Here is a 14,388-nt window from a genome sequence, read left to right on the forward strand (position 1 = left end):
AACCAGTCTGGCCAACATGGTGAAACGCCATCTCTACTAAAAATACAAAAAAATTAGCCAGGTGTGGTGATGTGCACCTGTAATCCCAGCTACTCAGGAGGCTGAGGCAGGGGAGTTGCTTGAACTCAGGAGGTGGAGGTTTCAGTGAGCCAACATCACACCACTGCACTCCAACTTGGGCAACAGAGCGAGACTCCATTACAAAAAAAAAAAAAAAAAGAAATGAGCATGTCTTCCTGAAAACTCAGATAGGATTCAATTTATTTTCTTGATTAGACGTATAAATTGTTGGTCAGTCTTCAGAAAGTCAGGTGTGATGGCGATGGTAGTAGTGACGTGAGGAAGCGAAGCTCAGGCCTCTCTGGGCTTTGCCATGTACCATAACCTGTCTGGACCTTTCTCTCAGTTCCCATTCTCTTTCACACCTCAACTATATAAACACTGACATCTATAATGCATATTAGTCTTTTAATCATGGGATTTCTTTGTACTCCCTTCAATACCTACATTGAATTTTCTGAAACAATAATTTAAAAATAAATAAATAAAATTGAAGTGAATCCTTTAAGTTGTAACAAAATAATAAAAGCTGACACTTCTGGAACATTCCCTATGTTTCAGGCACTGTTCTAAGTGCTTTTTATATATTCCTTAATTTAACCTCCCTAACATACCTACAAGGTGTGTAATATTACTAACCCCATTTTCCAGATGAGGAAACTAAAGTACAAAGTGGTTAAATAACTGGCATAAGATTATGCAGTTAGTAAGCGGCTGAGCTGGCCCTAGAGTGTGTGCCCTTAGTCAAAACATTCTGCTACAAAATTATTCCACCAGTTGAGAGCCAAGGATGGAGAATAATGTTAATTGAGCTCCTCTCTCTTGGATTTGTCTATTCATTCATTCAATCATGACTTCATTCAGCAAATATTTATGTAGTGCCTGGCACATGGCAGGTTCTTGACACTGGAGATGTATGGTGATTAAGGCGGACGAAGGTCACTCCCTCCTGAAGATGGCACTCTAGACAATCAACAGGTAAACTAGTAAATAAACAAGACAATTTCAGGTCATGATTTCTGCTGTGAAGAAAATAAAGCAGGTTAATGAGCCAGAGTGTCTCGAGGAGAGGGCCCTATTAAGTGGGCAAGCAGGGAAGTCCGTGCTGATGGCCTGGTGCCTGAACTGAGGTCAGAACGGTGAGAAGCCAGCCGGGCCATGGCCAGGGCAGAGCATATGTGGAGGGGAAAGAGTAAACTCCAAGATCCCAAGGTGGAAAGTGAACTTGTCATGTTCAGAAATCAGGATGGGGGTTAGCATGACTAGCTAGAGTGTGGTGAGTGGACTGCCGTATCACCAATGCCTGGTGGTCCACGGTAAGGAGTTAGGACTTTATTGTCTATGAACTTGGAAGTCTCTGGGTTCTTTTCCTAGGGTCCACATACACCCATGGTCTGAGGATAGTACTGAGAGTCCACAAAACTAGAAAGGAAGAATTGGCCAGACGCAGTGGCTCACACCTGTAATCCCAGCACTTTGGGAGGCTGAGGTGGGCAGATCACTTGAGGTCAGGAGTTCGAGACCAGCCTCGCCAACATGGCAAAACCCCATCTCTACTAAAAATACAGACATTAGCTGGGTGTGGTGGTGCGTGCCTGTAGTCCCAGCTACCAGGAGGCTGAGGCAGGAGAATCGCTTGAACCTGAGAGGCAAGTTTGCAGTGAACCCACGTCACATCACTGCCCTCCAGCCTGGGTGACAGAGTGAGACTCTGTCTCAAAAAAAAAAAAAAAAAAAGAAAAGAAAAGAAAGAAAGAAAGGAAAAATTAACATCTATATATTTTTCTAAGTTCAAACAGAAATGTAATATTTCCTTCGATTATGAATGTGGTCAACAAAACTTCGTGGTATTAACCACACCTGTGACTTTGTCACCAATGGTATTAATTTAGTGTTGCTATTAGACCTACTTCCAGCTCTTGTTATATAAAGAGGCACAGATAGCACTATACCACAAAAAGGTGTACACAAATTTTTATAACTGAATTTCTATGTAGTCATTTTAAAACATTTTAAAATAAGAGGTGAACAGGTATCAACAGACTGTTAAAGAGGTCCATGGCATGAAAAAGATTAAGAAGGTGGGCTGGGCGTGGTGGCTCACGCCTGTAATCCTAGCACTTTGGGGAGCCAGGGCAGGCAGACTGGTCTGAGATCAGCAGTGTGAGACCAGTCTAGCCCACATCGTGAAACCCTGTTTCTACTAAAAATACAAAAATTAGCCAGGCGTGGTTGTGCACACCTGTAATCCCAGCTACCCTGGAGACTGAAGCAGGAGAATGGCTGGAACCTGGGAGGTGGAGGCTGCAGTGAGCCGAGATCACACCACTGCACTCCAGCCTGGGTGGCAGAGTGAGACTCCGTCTCAAAAAAAAAAAAAGAAAAAGGGAAAAAAAAAGAAAGCAAGAAGGCAACGTGGAGAAGAATGGGATCATCTGCTTTAGCTTTCCCAAAGACCCCTCTGGCTGCAGTGGGAAGAGGAGATTGTAAGAAGCAGAACCGCATGTGAGCTCTGTTTACACAGGGACTTGGATTTAATCCTCACCACAATCATAAGAAGTATACGTTATTTTGCCTGTTTTAGAGATGAAGACACTGAAGCTCAGATTTCTGGTAGTAGCTCAGCTGGTGAATGGCAGAGCCAGGATTCAAACACGCATCTGCCTGATGCCAAAAAGCAAGAGGATTCGTGGGCCAGTGAACGGGAGCCTGTGATGAAAGGGTCAAGGGTAAACAGTATCTGCTTGGCCTCCTGAGCTAGCTTGGACCTCTGTGCCACATAATTTCACCTGCAAATGAACCGCCAGCCCCTTCTTTCCTTAGCGCTGGTTCTTTCCTAAAATCTGCCCTCCATACGCCAATAACACAGCCCTGTGCCGAGCCAACTAAATATTTCATGGGGACTTTAATTTAGCTCTAAAGAAATTCATCCAGCCCCGAGAGTAAGCTGTAACCTCGAGAAATAGCACTAGGGAGCACTTGGACCTGCGGATGACATTGCTACTTCCCCAGGAATGCTAATGCTCCGCTGGGGCTCTGCCTCTTCAAGCATTGCTGTGGATAGGCTTGGCCCAGTGAGCAGGAATGCTTTCTACAAACATGGGCTCGCATTGGTTAGCAAAGACACGGGGTGTGTGTGTGTGTGTGTGTGTGTGTGTGTGTGTGTGTTGGCACAGGTGAACAATTGGGTGCTATTTACTGTTCCCTTATTCCCTGATCTTTGTTCCTATATCCTGGTTCTGAAAGAAGGGAGAAGTGGTGGGCTTGGCATCCAGTCTCCTCAGTGGACAAGGACACCAAATATTTTGCGGGTGCCATGTGACCCCTAAGAGTTTCTCCTTGTCTCCAGCCTGCGGCGGATGGCGTGGGCAGACAGCCTGACTCATGTGGCAGGAGAGCAGATGTGTGTGTTTGCGTTCCCAGGCATGTGACGCCGAAGTATAAAGGATGAACCCTGCAGATGCTCGTGTGGGCCAGTAGTGGGAGTGAACCTCCCTGCCTTCTTCTGATCCCATTGCGCTGCAGCTCAGTGACCCCAGTGAGTCCTGGCAAGTTCCCTGAGCATCTCAATAGGTGCGGGTTGGAGGGAGAAAGCTGCCCGCAGGCGAACTGATCAAAAGACAGGAAGTGAGCAGATAATCTAATTTGAAATGGACTGAGATGCAGATGTTATTCTGCTCAACTGCACAGCACAAAAGGACTGGGGCCTAGGGAGAATTTGGAAGCAGCTCCGTGGAGCCAGTCTTCTGGCCTCTGGCTCAGCCTGGGCCTGGCATCTCCATTCCTTCCCGGACTGTAATTAACACCCCTCCGCTGACAGCTGCGTTAAGCCAGGCTGGAGCAAGGGGCCCTTCCTCTTCTGGTTGGGCGGCCCACATGACGCTGTCCAACGAGTTAGAGGGAACCGGGTCTGGGGCGGGGCAAGGGGAGAAGGGCGCCCTCTAGTGGGGAACCTACGGCTTCAAGTCTTCCTTAGGCTGGAGGATGAGGACGTGTGTCGGATCGCATCCGCAGCATGACCTGACTCTGGTTCTAATGTTCCATCCTCCTGACAAAAATCCCTCCTGCATACAGGCATCTGTCAGAAATCAGCCTGCTTCAGCTGCCAGCAAGAAGGGGCTCGAGGGTGGGCCACGTTTAGGGGGGTCCCCGCCTTGGCTGTACTGGCTCTTCACTAGGGACTGATTGTGTGCCCTCTTGGGGAAAGTCACAACGAACCGTGCTGTAATAAGAAAGCCAAGCGCACAGTCTGAGAATGTGTACATGGGGGTCTGAAGCTAGCTTTCTTCATGTCCTAGCTGTGTGTATTTGAGCAAATTATGAACCTCTCTGGGTCTTAGCTTCTTTGTCTCCAAAACAGGGATAATGGGAGCTTTGAAATGGTGTTTATGTTAATTTTTTTTTTTTAAGATTTGATCCCTGCTTCAGGAAATTTATCTAATGTGGAGATGAGATATGCACACAAATGTCAACAGCAGTAATAGTAAGAGCTAACATTTATTGTGAGTTATCTGTGTCAGGCCTAAGCTTTGTGTGGGTTGCTCATGTGATTCCCATAGAAGCTCCATGGAGGTGGGAACTATCATTATCCCTGCTTTATCGATGAAAAAACTGAGGCACAGAGAAGTTAAGATCACGCAGCTCATAGGTGGCAGAGTTGGAGTGAGTCCAGGCCTCCTATGCTAATACAAGGAAATTTATAGTATATGCCACGGCGGGTGGCACAAGCGTTGCCTTCTCTCTTTGGTGACAGAGAAGGGAGGGCTTATGCCTGGGAAGATGATCAGAGAAGGCTTTATGAGGATGGTAAACTTTGAAAAGACCTTGAAGAGAGTAGGTGGAGTTGATGTTCGGACTTTTGATGTGAAGTAAATATAACTGCAGAAAAGTATAAGGTGTGTTGAGAGCCAGCTGAGCTGGCCTGGCTGCAGGGGAGGGGCAGTGTCTGGGAGAGGAGCGATGGAAATGGGGCCGAACTTGCAGGAGTAGGCAGACCACGAGGGCCAGACTCCCACACACTGGACTGCAGAGGAGTGGGAGTCGTGAATAATTTCTTAAAGAGGGAGGACAGGTGCAGTTGTGGTGGTGCATAAGTGAGTTTTGCTAGAAATACTGAGCACCCGCTTTATTCCAGGTAAAATGTTTTGTGTATTATATGTATTATTTCCTTCGTCCTCATAACATCTCTGAATGGGCAATTATTATCCCCACTTTGCAGATAAGAAAAAAGAGCTGGGAGAGAAATCACACCTATCTAAGGTCACACTGTTAGTAACTGGCAGGGCTAGGACTTGAACCCAGTTTGGCTTGGTGCCAGTGACCCAGGCAATGTAGTCACAGGTCAGAGCAGGTGGAGGGAAGCAGAGCTATGGCTTTGACTTTGGCCTTATTAGGAGAGCCCCTGCAGGAACTGGAGAGAATGACAGGCTAGGAGACTTGGCAGCACAAGGACTTAAGCACCCCTTGGTCACTGAACCATGGAGGTCATGCTGACCTTGGCCGGAGTGGCATTGGTGGAGTGATGGGGTGGAGACCACATTGCCTGGAGTGTAGTGATATACACGGCAAGCGAGTGAGGAGAAAAGTGCAAAGGGCCCTTTCTTGCCTCCCTTCAATCTTTTTCTTCGCTAGAGCCGATTGAATGTGCGGCAAATTCGGCATGCAGACTCTGAAGCCAAATTAAGTGGGTTTGAATCCTGGCTCTGCCACTTACTTGCTGTGCAACCTTGGGCAAGTTACTTGAACTCTCTGTGCCTCAGTTTTCTCATCTGTTCAATAAGGATAATAATAGTAATGAGTAACCTGTCTCATAGAGGTTTTGTGGGTACTGAGTGAGGTAACATGTAAAGGGCTTAGTTCAGTGTCTGACACATAGGAAGAGATACGGGTATTAGCTGTATTGATATTACAAGTCCGATACCGTAGGACATTCACTGTAGAAAATACTTTAGGATCTTCTGACCGCTCTCTGGGGCATTGCATCCTCTCTCCCTGCCTGCCTCTCCAGCCTCATCTGACAGCACGCTCCTGGCCCTGTGTGTTCTAGCCACTCTGGCCTTCCCACAGCCCCTGGAAAGCACCAAGCTCCCTCCTGCATCGGGGCCTTGACACACGCTGTACCTTCTGTGGGAATACTCACCCAGGCCTTCTCACTGGTCACCCGTGTTCAGACAACTGAGTCTCATCGGGGGAAAACTCCTGTGGACCTTCTAGGCTCTGCCCAAGCCCTGTTCCACCTTCTCATGGTGCCATATATAACCCCTCTATAAACGCACTATAAACACAGCACGCGTGCAATTTTACAAGGTTTGTTTTGTTTTGTTTTGTTTTTTTACAATCTGATACCTGTTCGCCTCCTCTATTGGCCTGCAATTTTTTTTTTTTTTTGCTGTCAGGGACTGTGCCTGTATCTGTTCACCGTAGTATCCCAGCACTTTGCACACTGCCTGATGCAGGGCAGAGAGTCAGTGGAGAGCTGCGAGGGTACACTGAGCATTAGCGAGGAGGAAATAGGCGGCGAGAGGGCAATGGGCTCTGCAGGCAGCCCCCGCCCACGCTGAAATCCCCCAGTGAGCTCAGCAGCCCCATGTTACCCTCAGCCCATATCCTCATCCAGAGCCAAATGTGCTTTATCCCTCCGGGGAAGGCCAGGCTTGCTGGGCACAGAGCTGCTTCCTATCTGGGTGTTCACAGATAACGCCAGCCTCATTTTCACAGCCTCAGGCCTGGCCTTGCTTGAAATTCCATAAGCCTTTTCAATATACAGGGGATCTCCAGAGACAATTACCTTGGAATGAAGGTTTCCAGGAATGCTTGTTCTGGGTAGCGTTTTCTCATCCCAACTGTAGGCTCCTAAAGCTTCCCAGAGTTAAGTAACACAATTACAGAGTTAAATGACATCAAAGAATGGGAGGCACTCTGCAGCCCCAGCAGCAGGTGAAACAGGAGACGTGGAGGCCTGACTTGCAGAGTTGAAGAAAGCTGCCTGCATGGAGAGGGGGCAGGGGCAGCTGGCCTCCCCAAGGGCAGAAAGCTGGGGTGAGGGGGTGCCATGTAAAAAGGTCAGAGAAGAAAGATCTGGAAGCTGATCAGAGATAGAAGAGAGGATCTGAAAGAGGATTCAAAGGGAGCTGGAGAGGCCATGTGATTCATTCTCCCCAAAGGAGAATCATGTTTCGAGGAAGGGGCTGGGGAGAATGACTGGCTTTCCAAGCTAGGTACTGGATTTTTCCCAGTTTTCCAAAGGACAGACAGCATGAGGTATGGGAGGCCTGGACCCCACATGGGTCCACAGGGACAGAGTCACACCAGAGAAGCACATTGTGTCAACATAGTTGTGTGTGTGCTCCAGGTCACCCGGGAAAGGCCGCAGGGGGCGGAGTGGGGGACGCGGTGACCAGTTAGGGCTGCACATACACGGAACAGGCCTTCCTGCCTCCAAACATGCCCACAACTCATCATAAGGTCTCCATAAGCCCTTGCTAAGATGATCCTCATTGTCAAGTTCAATAGCAGCAGCAGCAGCAGCAGCAGCATTGTCATCCCAACAGCAAACACCTACTGGCTACTTACTTTGAACCAGGCCCCATGCTCAGCATTTACAGACGTGGCCTCATTCATCTTCTCAACAGTTCTAGGAGCTAGATACTGTATTATCCCCACGTTATAGATAAGCAAACTGAGGCTTAGAAAAAGTTGAATAAATGACATGCCCAAGGTCATACAACAAGTAAGTTGAGTGCGAGTCCAAGTAGTTCTAGGCCACGCTGAAAACTAAGTCCAGTTACCCCCTCTACTGCCTCGCTAGCCCCTTATTGATAGGGCAGCACTCTACACTTTTATGATTTATAAGGCTCTTTCACAACCAACATCTCTCTTGACTCTCACATAACATTGATAGGCAGGTATTGCCCCATTTTACAGTGGAGAAAAATGAGTTCCAGAGAAGGGAAGTGAGTTGCACATGGACATTTGGACGTCAAGGAGCAGAGGCATTGGCAGGTCTCCTGACCCATCCCACCCTCCCATTAGCATGGCTGTGTGTAAGGGAGGGCAACCAGGCCCGGTGGAGGAGGCAGGCCTGAGGCTGCAAGAGGTCATAGCCGGGCACGGGGGCTCACGCCTGTAATCTCAGCACTTTGGGAGACCAAGGCTGGTGGATCACGAGGTCAGGAGATCGAGACCATCCTGGCTAACACGGTGAAACCCCATCTCTACTAAAAATATAAAAAATTAGCTGGGCACGGTGGCGGGTGCCTGTAGTCCCAGCTACTCGGGAGGCTGAGTCAGGAGAATGATGTGAACCTGGGAGGCAGAGCTTGCAGTGAGCCAAGATCGCACCACTGCACTCCAGCCTGGGCGACAGAGCCAGACTCCGTCTCAAAAAAAAAAAAAAAAAAAAGAGGTCAGCGCCATGGTGCTAGGGCACTGCTGAGTGAGAGGGACGGAATTTTGCCTGAAAGGCGGCAACAGCTGTCTGAAAAAGAAGAGAAGGAGATGGGAAGGCTTTGCTGGCTTCTGATGGTCCCGGATCTGGTACTGCCATTAGACTGCTCCTCATGCCGTTCTCAGGAAGCCGAGTGGGAGCAGCGGGCCCAGGCAGATGCAGATCACAGCCTTGTTGTGAAAGCTCATCTTCCTCCCAGCCAGGCTCATGTCCCAGGAGAGGACCAGTGGCCACACCAAGCCTTCAGGCGTTGATAGAAATGGTGGCAGCTGCATGGCCCCTATTAATCTCCAGGAGGTCAAAGAGAGTATGTTTTGGAAGTCACCTCCAGGCAGGCTCCTGCCTGCCCTCCCCTTGTAAACTCTACAAACATCCAGGAGATAAAAGAGGGGGCCTCTCAGAGGCAGAACACAAAGCTCTTCAAAGAACACTTTCAGTCAAAAATAGGGAGAGGAGACAGAAGTCTTTCTCTCGGAGGGAATGTATTTCTGTACCCCTGTGCGGGCGCACATCCGCCCCGTGCCACAGCCAGGCACATGGGATGCATGGAGCACTCTTTGCTTCCCTTCACCAGTCTTTTTCTTCCTCCGGCAGACCTACCCCGTGGCTCAAATGGTCCCAGCCTTTTCTGGTTTTCCATCCCCCCTGGGTTACGATTTTAGACCTGCCTTCCCCAGCTGGCCCCTTCCTGAATTTCTTTCCCTAAAATCAAATGTCCCTGCTAGCGGCTGCTCTTCACTGACTAGTCTGGTCATCAGTTTCCTCCTCAGAGTATTCAATACTGCTGACCGCCATCATCCGCTTAAGCAAAGTGGGCGCCACTCGTGTACGTTCTGCTTCTTCTAGTCAGGCACGTGAAAGCCGGGGATTTGACAGCCCGAAAGGAGCTTGGAGAACCTCTGCTTGAACCCTTTCGTTTTACAGTTGAGGACACTATTCCGGACGGTGGAATAATTTGCCTAAGGTCATGATGAGGTTGTGGCCCACAAGTGACAAGAGTCACGGTTCTTTTTGGTTTAAAATTTTAAAACTTCGGGAGGCCGAGACAGGTGGATCACCTGAGGTCAGGAGTTTGAGACCAGCCTGGCCAACATGGTGAAACCCCATCTCTGCTAAAAATACAAAATTAACCGGGCGTGGTGGCAGGCGCCTGTATTCCCAGCTCCTTGGGAGGCTGAGACAGGAGAATCACTTGAACCCGGGAGGTGGAGGTTGCAGTGAGCTAAAATCGTGCCACTGCACTGCAGCCTGGGCAAGACAGAGCGAGACTCTGTCTCAAAAAAATAAAAATAATAAAAAATAAATAAATAAAATAAAAATGGTATTTACTTTGAAGCATTCAGAATGTCAACCAAAGAGCTGCCACTTTTTTGTTGTTGCAATTACAGAGCGGTACTCAGTTAACAGAACGACAGTTATCATGTGTAAGCTTCATCGGAGTCAACTAAAGATGGATAAGCCACCGCCCCCATACATAACTACTTTGTGCTGTGCACCAAGAACCTGCTTTAAATTTTTGTGCCAACTTACAACCCCATATTGTGTCAGGCAAGGTTAGTGGCCATTAAAAATACCACCAAGACAGGATTATCTAAAGACACATTCAGTAGTGTGTTAACTAGACAAAAAAAAAAAAAAAAGACACTGTACAGTTAAAAAACAAATCCTACATAGCCTTACATTTCACTTATTTTCTTCAAAAGGAATGGGTTTTGTATGGGGGGTGGGTGTCAAATGCTTCACATACAAGAAAAAATGCTCTAGAACCAAATTCATCATCATCACCCTGGTCTTCATTTTCTTCATCTTCCTCCTCCTCCTCTTCATCTTCCTTGTTTTCCACCTCTTCCTTTTTTTCCTTGCTTTCTTCAGCCCCGATAACTCGCTTTTCTGCTGCATCGGACTTTCCTTTAGCTCAGTTTGCAGCAATATCCTTTTGGCATTTTTCCTCCAGCTTCACAGCCCTCTTTTCATATGGCTGCTAGTCATCTGCAGCCGTGTTAGTCCACATCTGCCAGCGCCTCTGCAGCATCACCAACGGACAGGCCAGGATGTTCTCCTTTGATTTGAGGGCAGTACTCAGGAAAGAACAAGATGAAGGTCAAAGGAGGCCTCTTGGGTGTGTTAGGATCCTTTAATGTTTTTTCTGTCTCCCCTTTAGGAGAGATATTGGTTTCCTTTCTCTTTCATAACAGGCCTTTTCCACCTTTGCCCTGTCCGCAGATTTTCCCTTCTCTTTAGCAGACATGGCCTTGCAGCACTGAGTACTTCTGAGAAAACTTGGCAAAGCTGACTGAGACAGCTGGGTGCTGCTTCTCCTGCTCCTCCCAGCAAGTTTGCACAGACTGCACCTGATGAGATTTTGCCTCTCAGCTTCTTAGGGTCTTCTTTGCCTGTGTTTAGCTATTTGTCTTCAGCAAGGCACAGAGCTGCCGATTGCCCATCTGGTTCTCACTTGCCCTGGTGCTGTCTCGATGGAGCTCAGTGTACTTCAGTGGCTATGAAAGCAGGAGCAGTCACCAAAAGCCAGGTCTTCTGATGTCCTGTTCCCTGCTCTTTCTGCTGGAGAGCACGCCCACCCCTGCCTGGCCTGGCCCCCACCTGTCCCCCCAGGAGGCAGAGGAGCAGAAGGGCTTGGATGAGTTGTCATTGAACATGCCCCTCAGCATTCTACATGCCCCTCAGCTTCTTACACCAGTGACTCCTGGGTGGAATTGCAGTCCCCCAACTTACTAGTTTGCTTTCATGGCACATTATCTCTTCATCTGAAGGCTGCTTTATAGCATAATGTCTTTTGTTTTGTTTTGTTTTTAAGATGGAGTCTCTCTCTGTTGCCCAGGCTGGAGTGCAGTGGCATGATCTCAGCTCACTGCATCCTCCATCTCCCAGGTTCAAGTGATTCTCCTGTGTCAGCCTCCCCAGTAGCTGGGACTACAGACGTGCACCACCATGCACAGCTAATTTTTGTATATTTAGTAGACAGTTTCACTATTTTGGCCAGGCTGGTTTCGAACTCCTGACCTCAGGTGATCCACTCAGCCTGGCCTCCCAAAGTGTTGGGATTACAGGCGTTAGTCACCGCGCCCAGCCAGAATGTCTTTTTAACTAAGGTAAAATAACGAATGCACATGTGATTGGAATAATCTGATCCCATGTGACTGTTGCTGATACCCCAGTGCGTTCAAGCTAAAGTAGGTAATTGCTCCTCTATGTTGAGACTATGATATTAAGTGCAAGAAACTACCATCACAAACCCTTCATGGCCTCCTTTAGCTTGTCACTGCCCTTTCCTGTCTCCTTCCCTGCCTCCCTTACCCCCAGCGTCCTCTTGACTGGGGACAAAGGAAAGAAAGACTGGGGCCGGCAGGAATGTGCCCACAATGTGCGCATGAAGCTGGTTCCCTGTTTGTAGGGAAGTGTCAGTGAGTGAGTAGACAGAAATGCGCTCTCCAAACATGGGGCGCAAGCTCTCCCTTGGCGTGTGCTCATTCTCTGTGTGCCCAGGGAAGAACCCTGTAGGGAGCTGCTGCCCATTTCCAGATGTGTCTCCATAGGGACTTGCGGAATTGTGTTGGCATAATGTCACTGTTGGCCAACTTTTATCGACTTGTGAAATGATTTCCAAATTTCAATCCAAAGTTTGCCCTTTGGGAGGAAAGCAGGGTGTGAGGAAAATAAAATTGAGGATAGAGTTGTTGACTTTGGTTCATTGATATGGATTTTTTAAAAAACAACCAGAGAAAGGAGCAGATGCCACTTTTACCTCTTGCCCATTTGAACACTTTTAATTTTTCTGATCTTGCCATCTTTCTTCCAGTTTCTTCATTGCAGCCCACTTAACTCTTGTTTCCGCCCCTCAAGTTTCAGGTAGGGCTTGGCTACCAGTTTGGTTCGTTTCTGTTGCCTGACACCTGTGCTCAAAAGCTGAATTCAAATCAATGCCTCTGTTGTGGAGGGGCTGAGGCTCCGAACGGCCCAAGCAACCCTCTAAAGAGTCCCCTAAATGAAGGCGCTAATAATCCTCTAATCAAACCTCACTTTGAACCCAAGGGTCGATTCACTTGCTAGCAGTCATCAGCACTGTCTTGGAGAAATACAGAATGAATCATTCACATGTTCTATTTTCATCTGCACCCTAGTTGCTTTTTAAGGATGACCTCACTGTATAAGGCTCCAAGTTTGTTAAGCTGTGCTGGATCGTGTGACTGCTTTATGGGGTGGAACCTGAATTGGTGATGGAGGATTGGAGTTGAGGTGGAGAAGAAACTGACCTTTGCCAACGAATTTATCCTTCCCGTACACACATCATAATTCCCTGGTGTGTAAAATGTGGGCCTGTCTCCCTGCGTTCTTTGCAATGTTTGTACGTAGTCTTTCAGAACTCATTAGCCTGTTTGTAGATTGTTGGACCACACTTCACTTTCGTATTTCATCTCTTGCATCAGCTGATCTCCCAGCATTAGAAAATGTAAATCGTTGTAGGCTAGTCTGAGACATAGCGCCCAGGTCATAAAAATATGGCTCTTAACAATTAGTACAGTATAAGGTAGAATCATCAGGGCAGCTTTTTACAAATATAGCTTCCAGGGTCCTACCACCAGAAAGTCTGATCCAGGAAGTCTGGGATGAGACTCAGGAATTCACATGTTAACTGACCCAGCAGGTGATTCTGAGGTCGGTGGCCCCCTAGATAGCATTTTGAGAACCACCATCGAGACTCTTCTTTGGGTCTACTAATGACACCTGAAGTTTCACCTGGACAGCGATGTAAGTGGCCGGTGATCCAGGAGGCCTGAATCCTAGCCAGCCGGGATGAGCTTTGTGACGTTGGGCCACTTGCTCAGTTTCCAAGTCTCTGCTTCCTCACTGTGGGACAAATGGGGTTGCATTAAGGTTTTTCTGATTTCTGTGGTTGCAGCATTTTTACTTTTCATTGTAGCCCCCTTCAGCAAAGTTTCTTACACACCATAAGCACTCAGTGGAGTTCTGTCAACTGAACAGAACAAACACTACTCAATATTGAGAATGGGCCGGACATGGTGGCTCATGCCTATAATCCCATCACTTTGGGAGGCCAAGGCGGGCAGATCACAGGGTCGGGAGTTTGAGACCAGCCTGGCCAGCATGGTGAAGCCCTGTGTCTACTAAAAATACAAAAATAAGCCAGGCATGGTGGCCCACGCCTGTAGTCCCAGCTACTCGGGAAGCTGAGGCAGGAGAATCGCTTGAACTGAGGAGGCAGAGGTTGCAGTGAGCTGAGATTGCGCCACTGCACTCCAGCCTGGGTGATGGAGTGAGACCCTGTCTCTGGAAAAAAAAAAAAAAAAAGCTATTGAGAACGCAGGAGCCCAATCTGCCAGTTTCCTCCTCCCGAGCCCCTACCCTAGGACACTTTGAGACCGTCTCTGAACAGTCTAGTAGTGATACCCCCGTTTTTAAAATGGTTTATGTATTGAAAGGGATCTAACGGCAAGTGAACATGAGTTATAGCTTCAATATCCATGTACTTTTATGAGTGATCATTCAGATCTGTATGCTTTGTTGACTTAGAGCCACTCCTCAAGCAAGAAGCCAGACCAGCATCACATCTCCAATAGCAGTGACGGTTGCTGGTCGCAAGTCTCTGTACCTCGTCTCCTGTGGCCACCCGACTGACAGGCTGTCTCTGTTCCTTTCAGAAAGCAGATCTGGCAGTAGCAGGCCTCACCATTACAGCTGAACGGGAGAAGGTGATTGATTTCTCTAAGCCATTCATGACTCTGGGAATTAGCATTCTTTACCGCGTTCATATGGTAAGAGACTTATTTTATAAGCATTTATGTCATTAAAGTTATTTGCATGCAAACACTGAGTTATACGGGAATAATGAATGACTCACGGAA

The 14,388-nt window shown here is 47.9% G+C and overlaps 1 protein-coding gene across 1 annotated transcript in view; it reads left to right on the forward strand.

Annotated features, from left to right (window-relative positions):
- Positions 1-14,388, forward strand: part of GRIK4 (glutamate ionotropic receptor kainate type subunit 4) — a 332,638-nt gene that overhangs the window by 271,097 nt on the left and 47,153 nt on the right. Inside the window, exon 12 of the mRNA XM_028834083.2 lies at positions 14,185-14,298. Within this exon, the coding sequence (XP_028689916.1) occupies positions 14,185-14,298 (114 nt within the window). The remainder of the gene's footprint in view (positions 1-14,184; positions 14,299-14,388) is intronic.

Source organism: Macaca mulatta, chromosome 14 (assembly GCF_049350105.2).
Source record: "Macaca mulatta isolate MMU2019108-1 chromosome 14, T2T-MMU8v2.0, whole genome shotgun sequence".
Classification (NCBI taxonomy): domain Eukaryota; kingdom Metazoa; phylum Chordata; class Mammalia; order Primates; family Cercopithecidae; genus Macaca; species Macaca mulatta.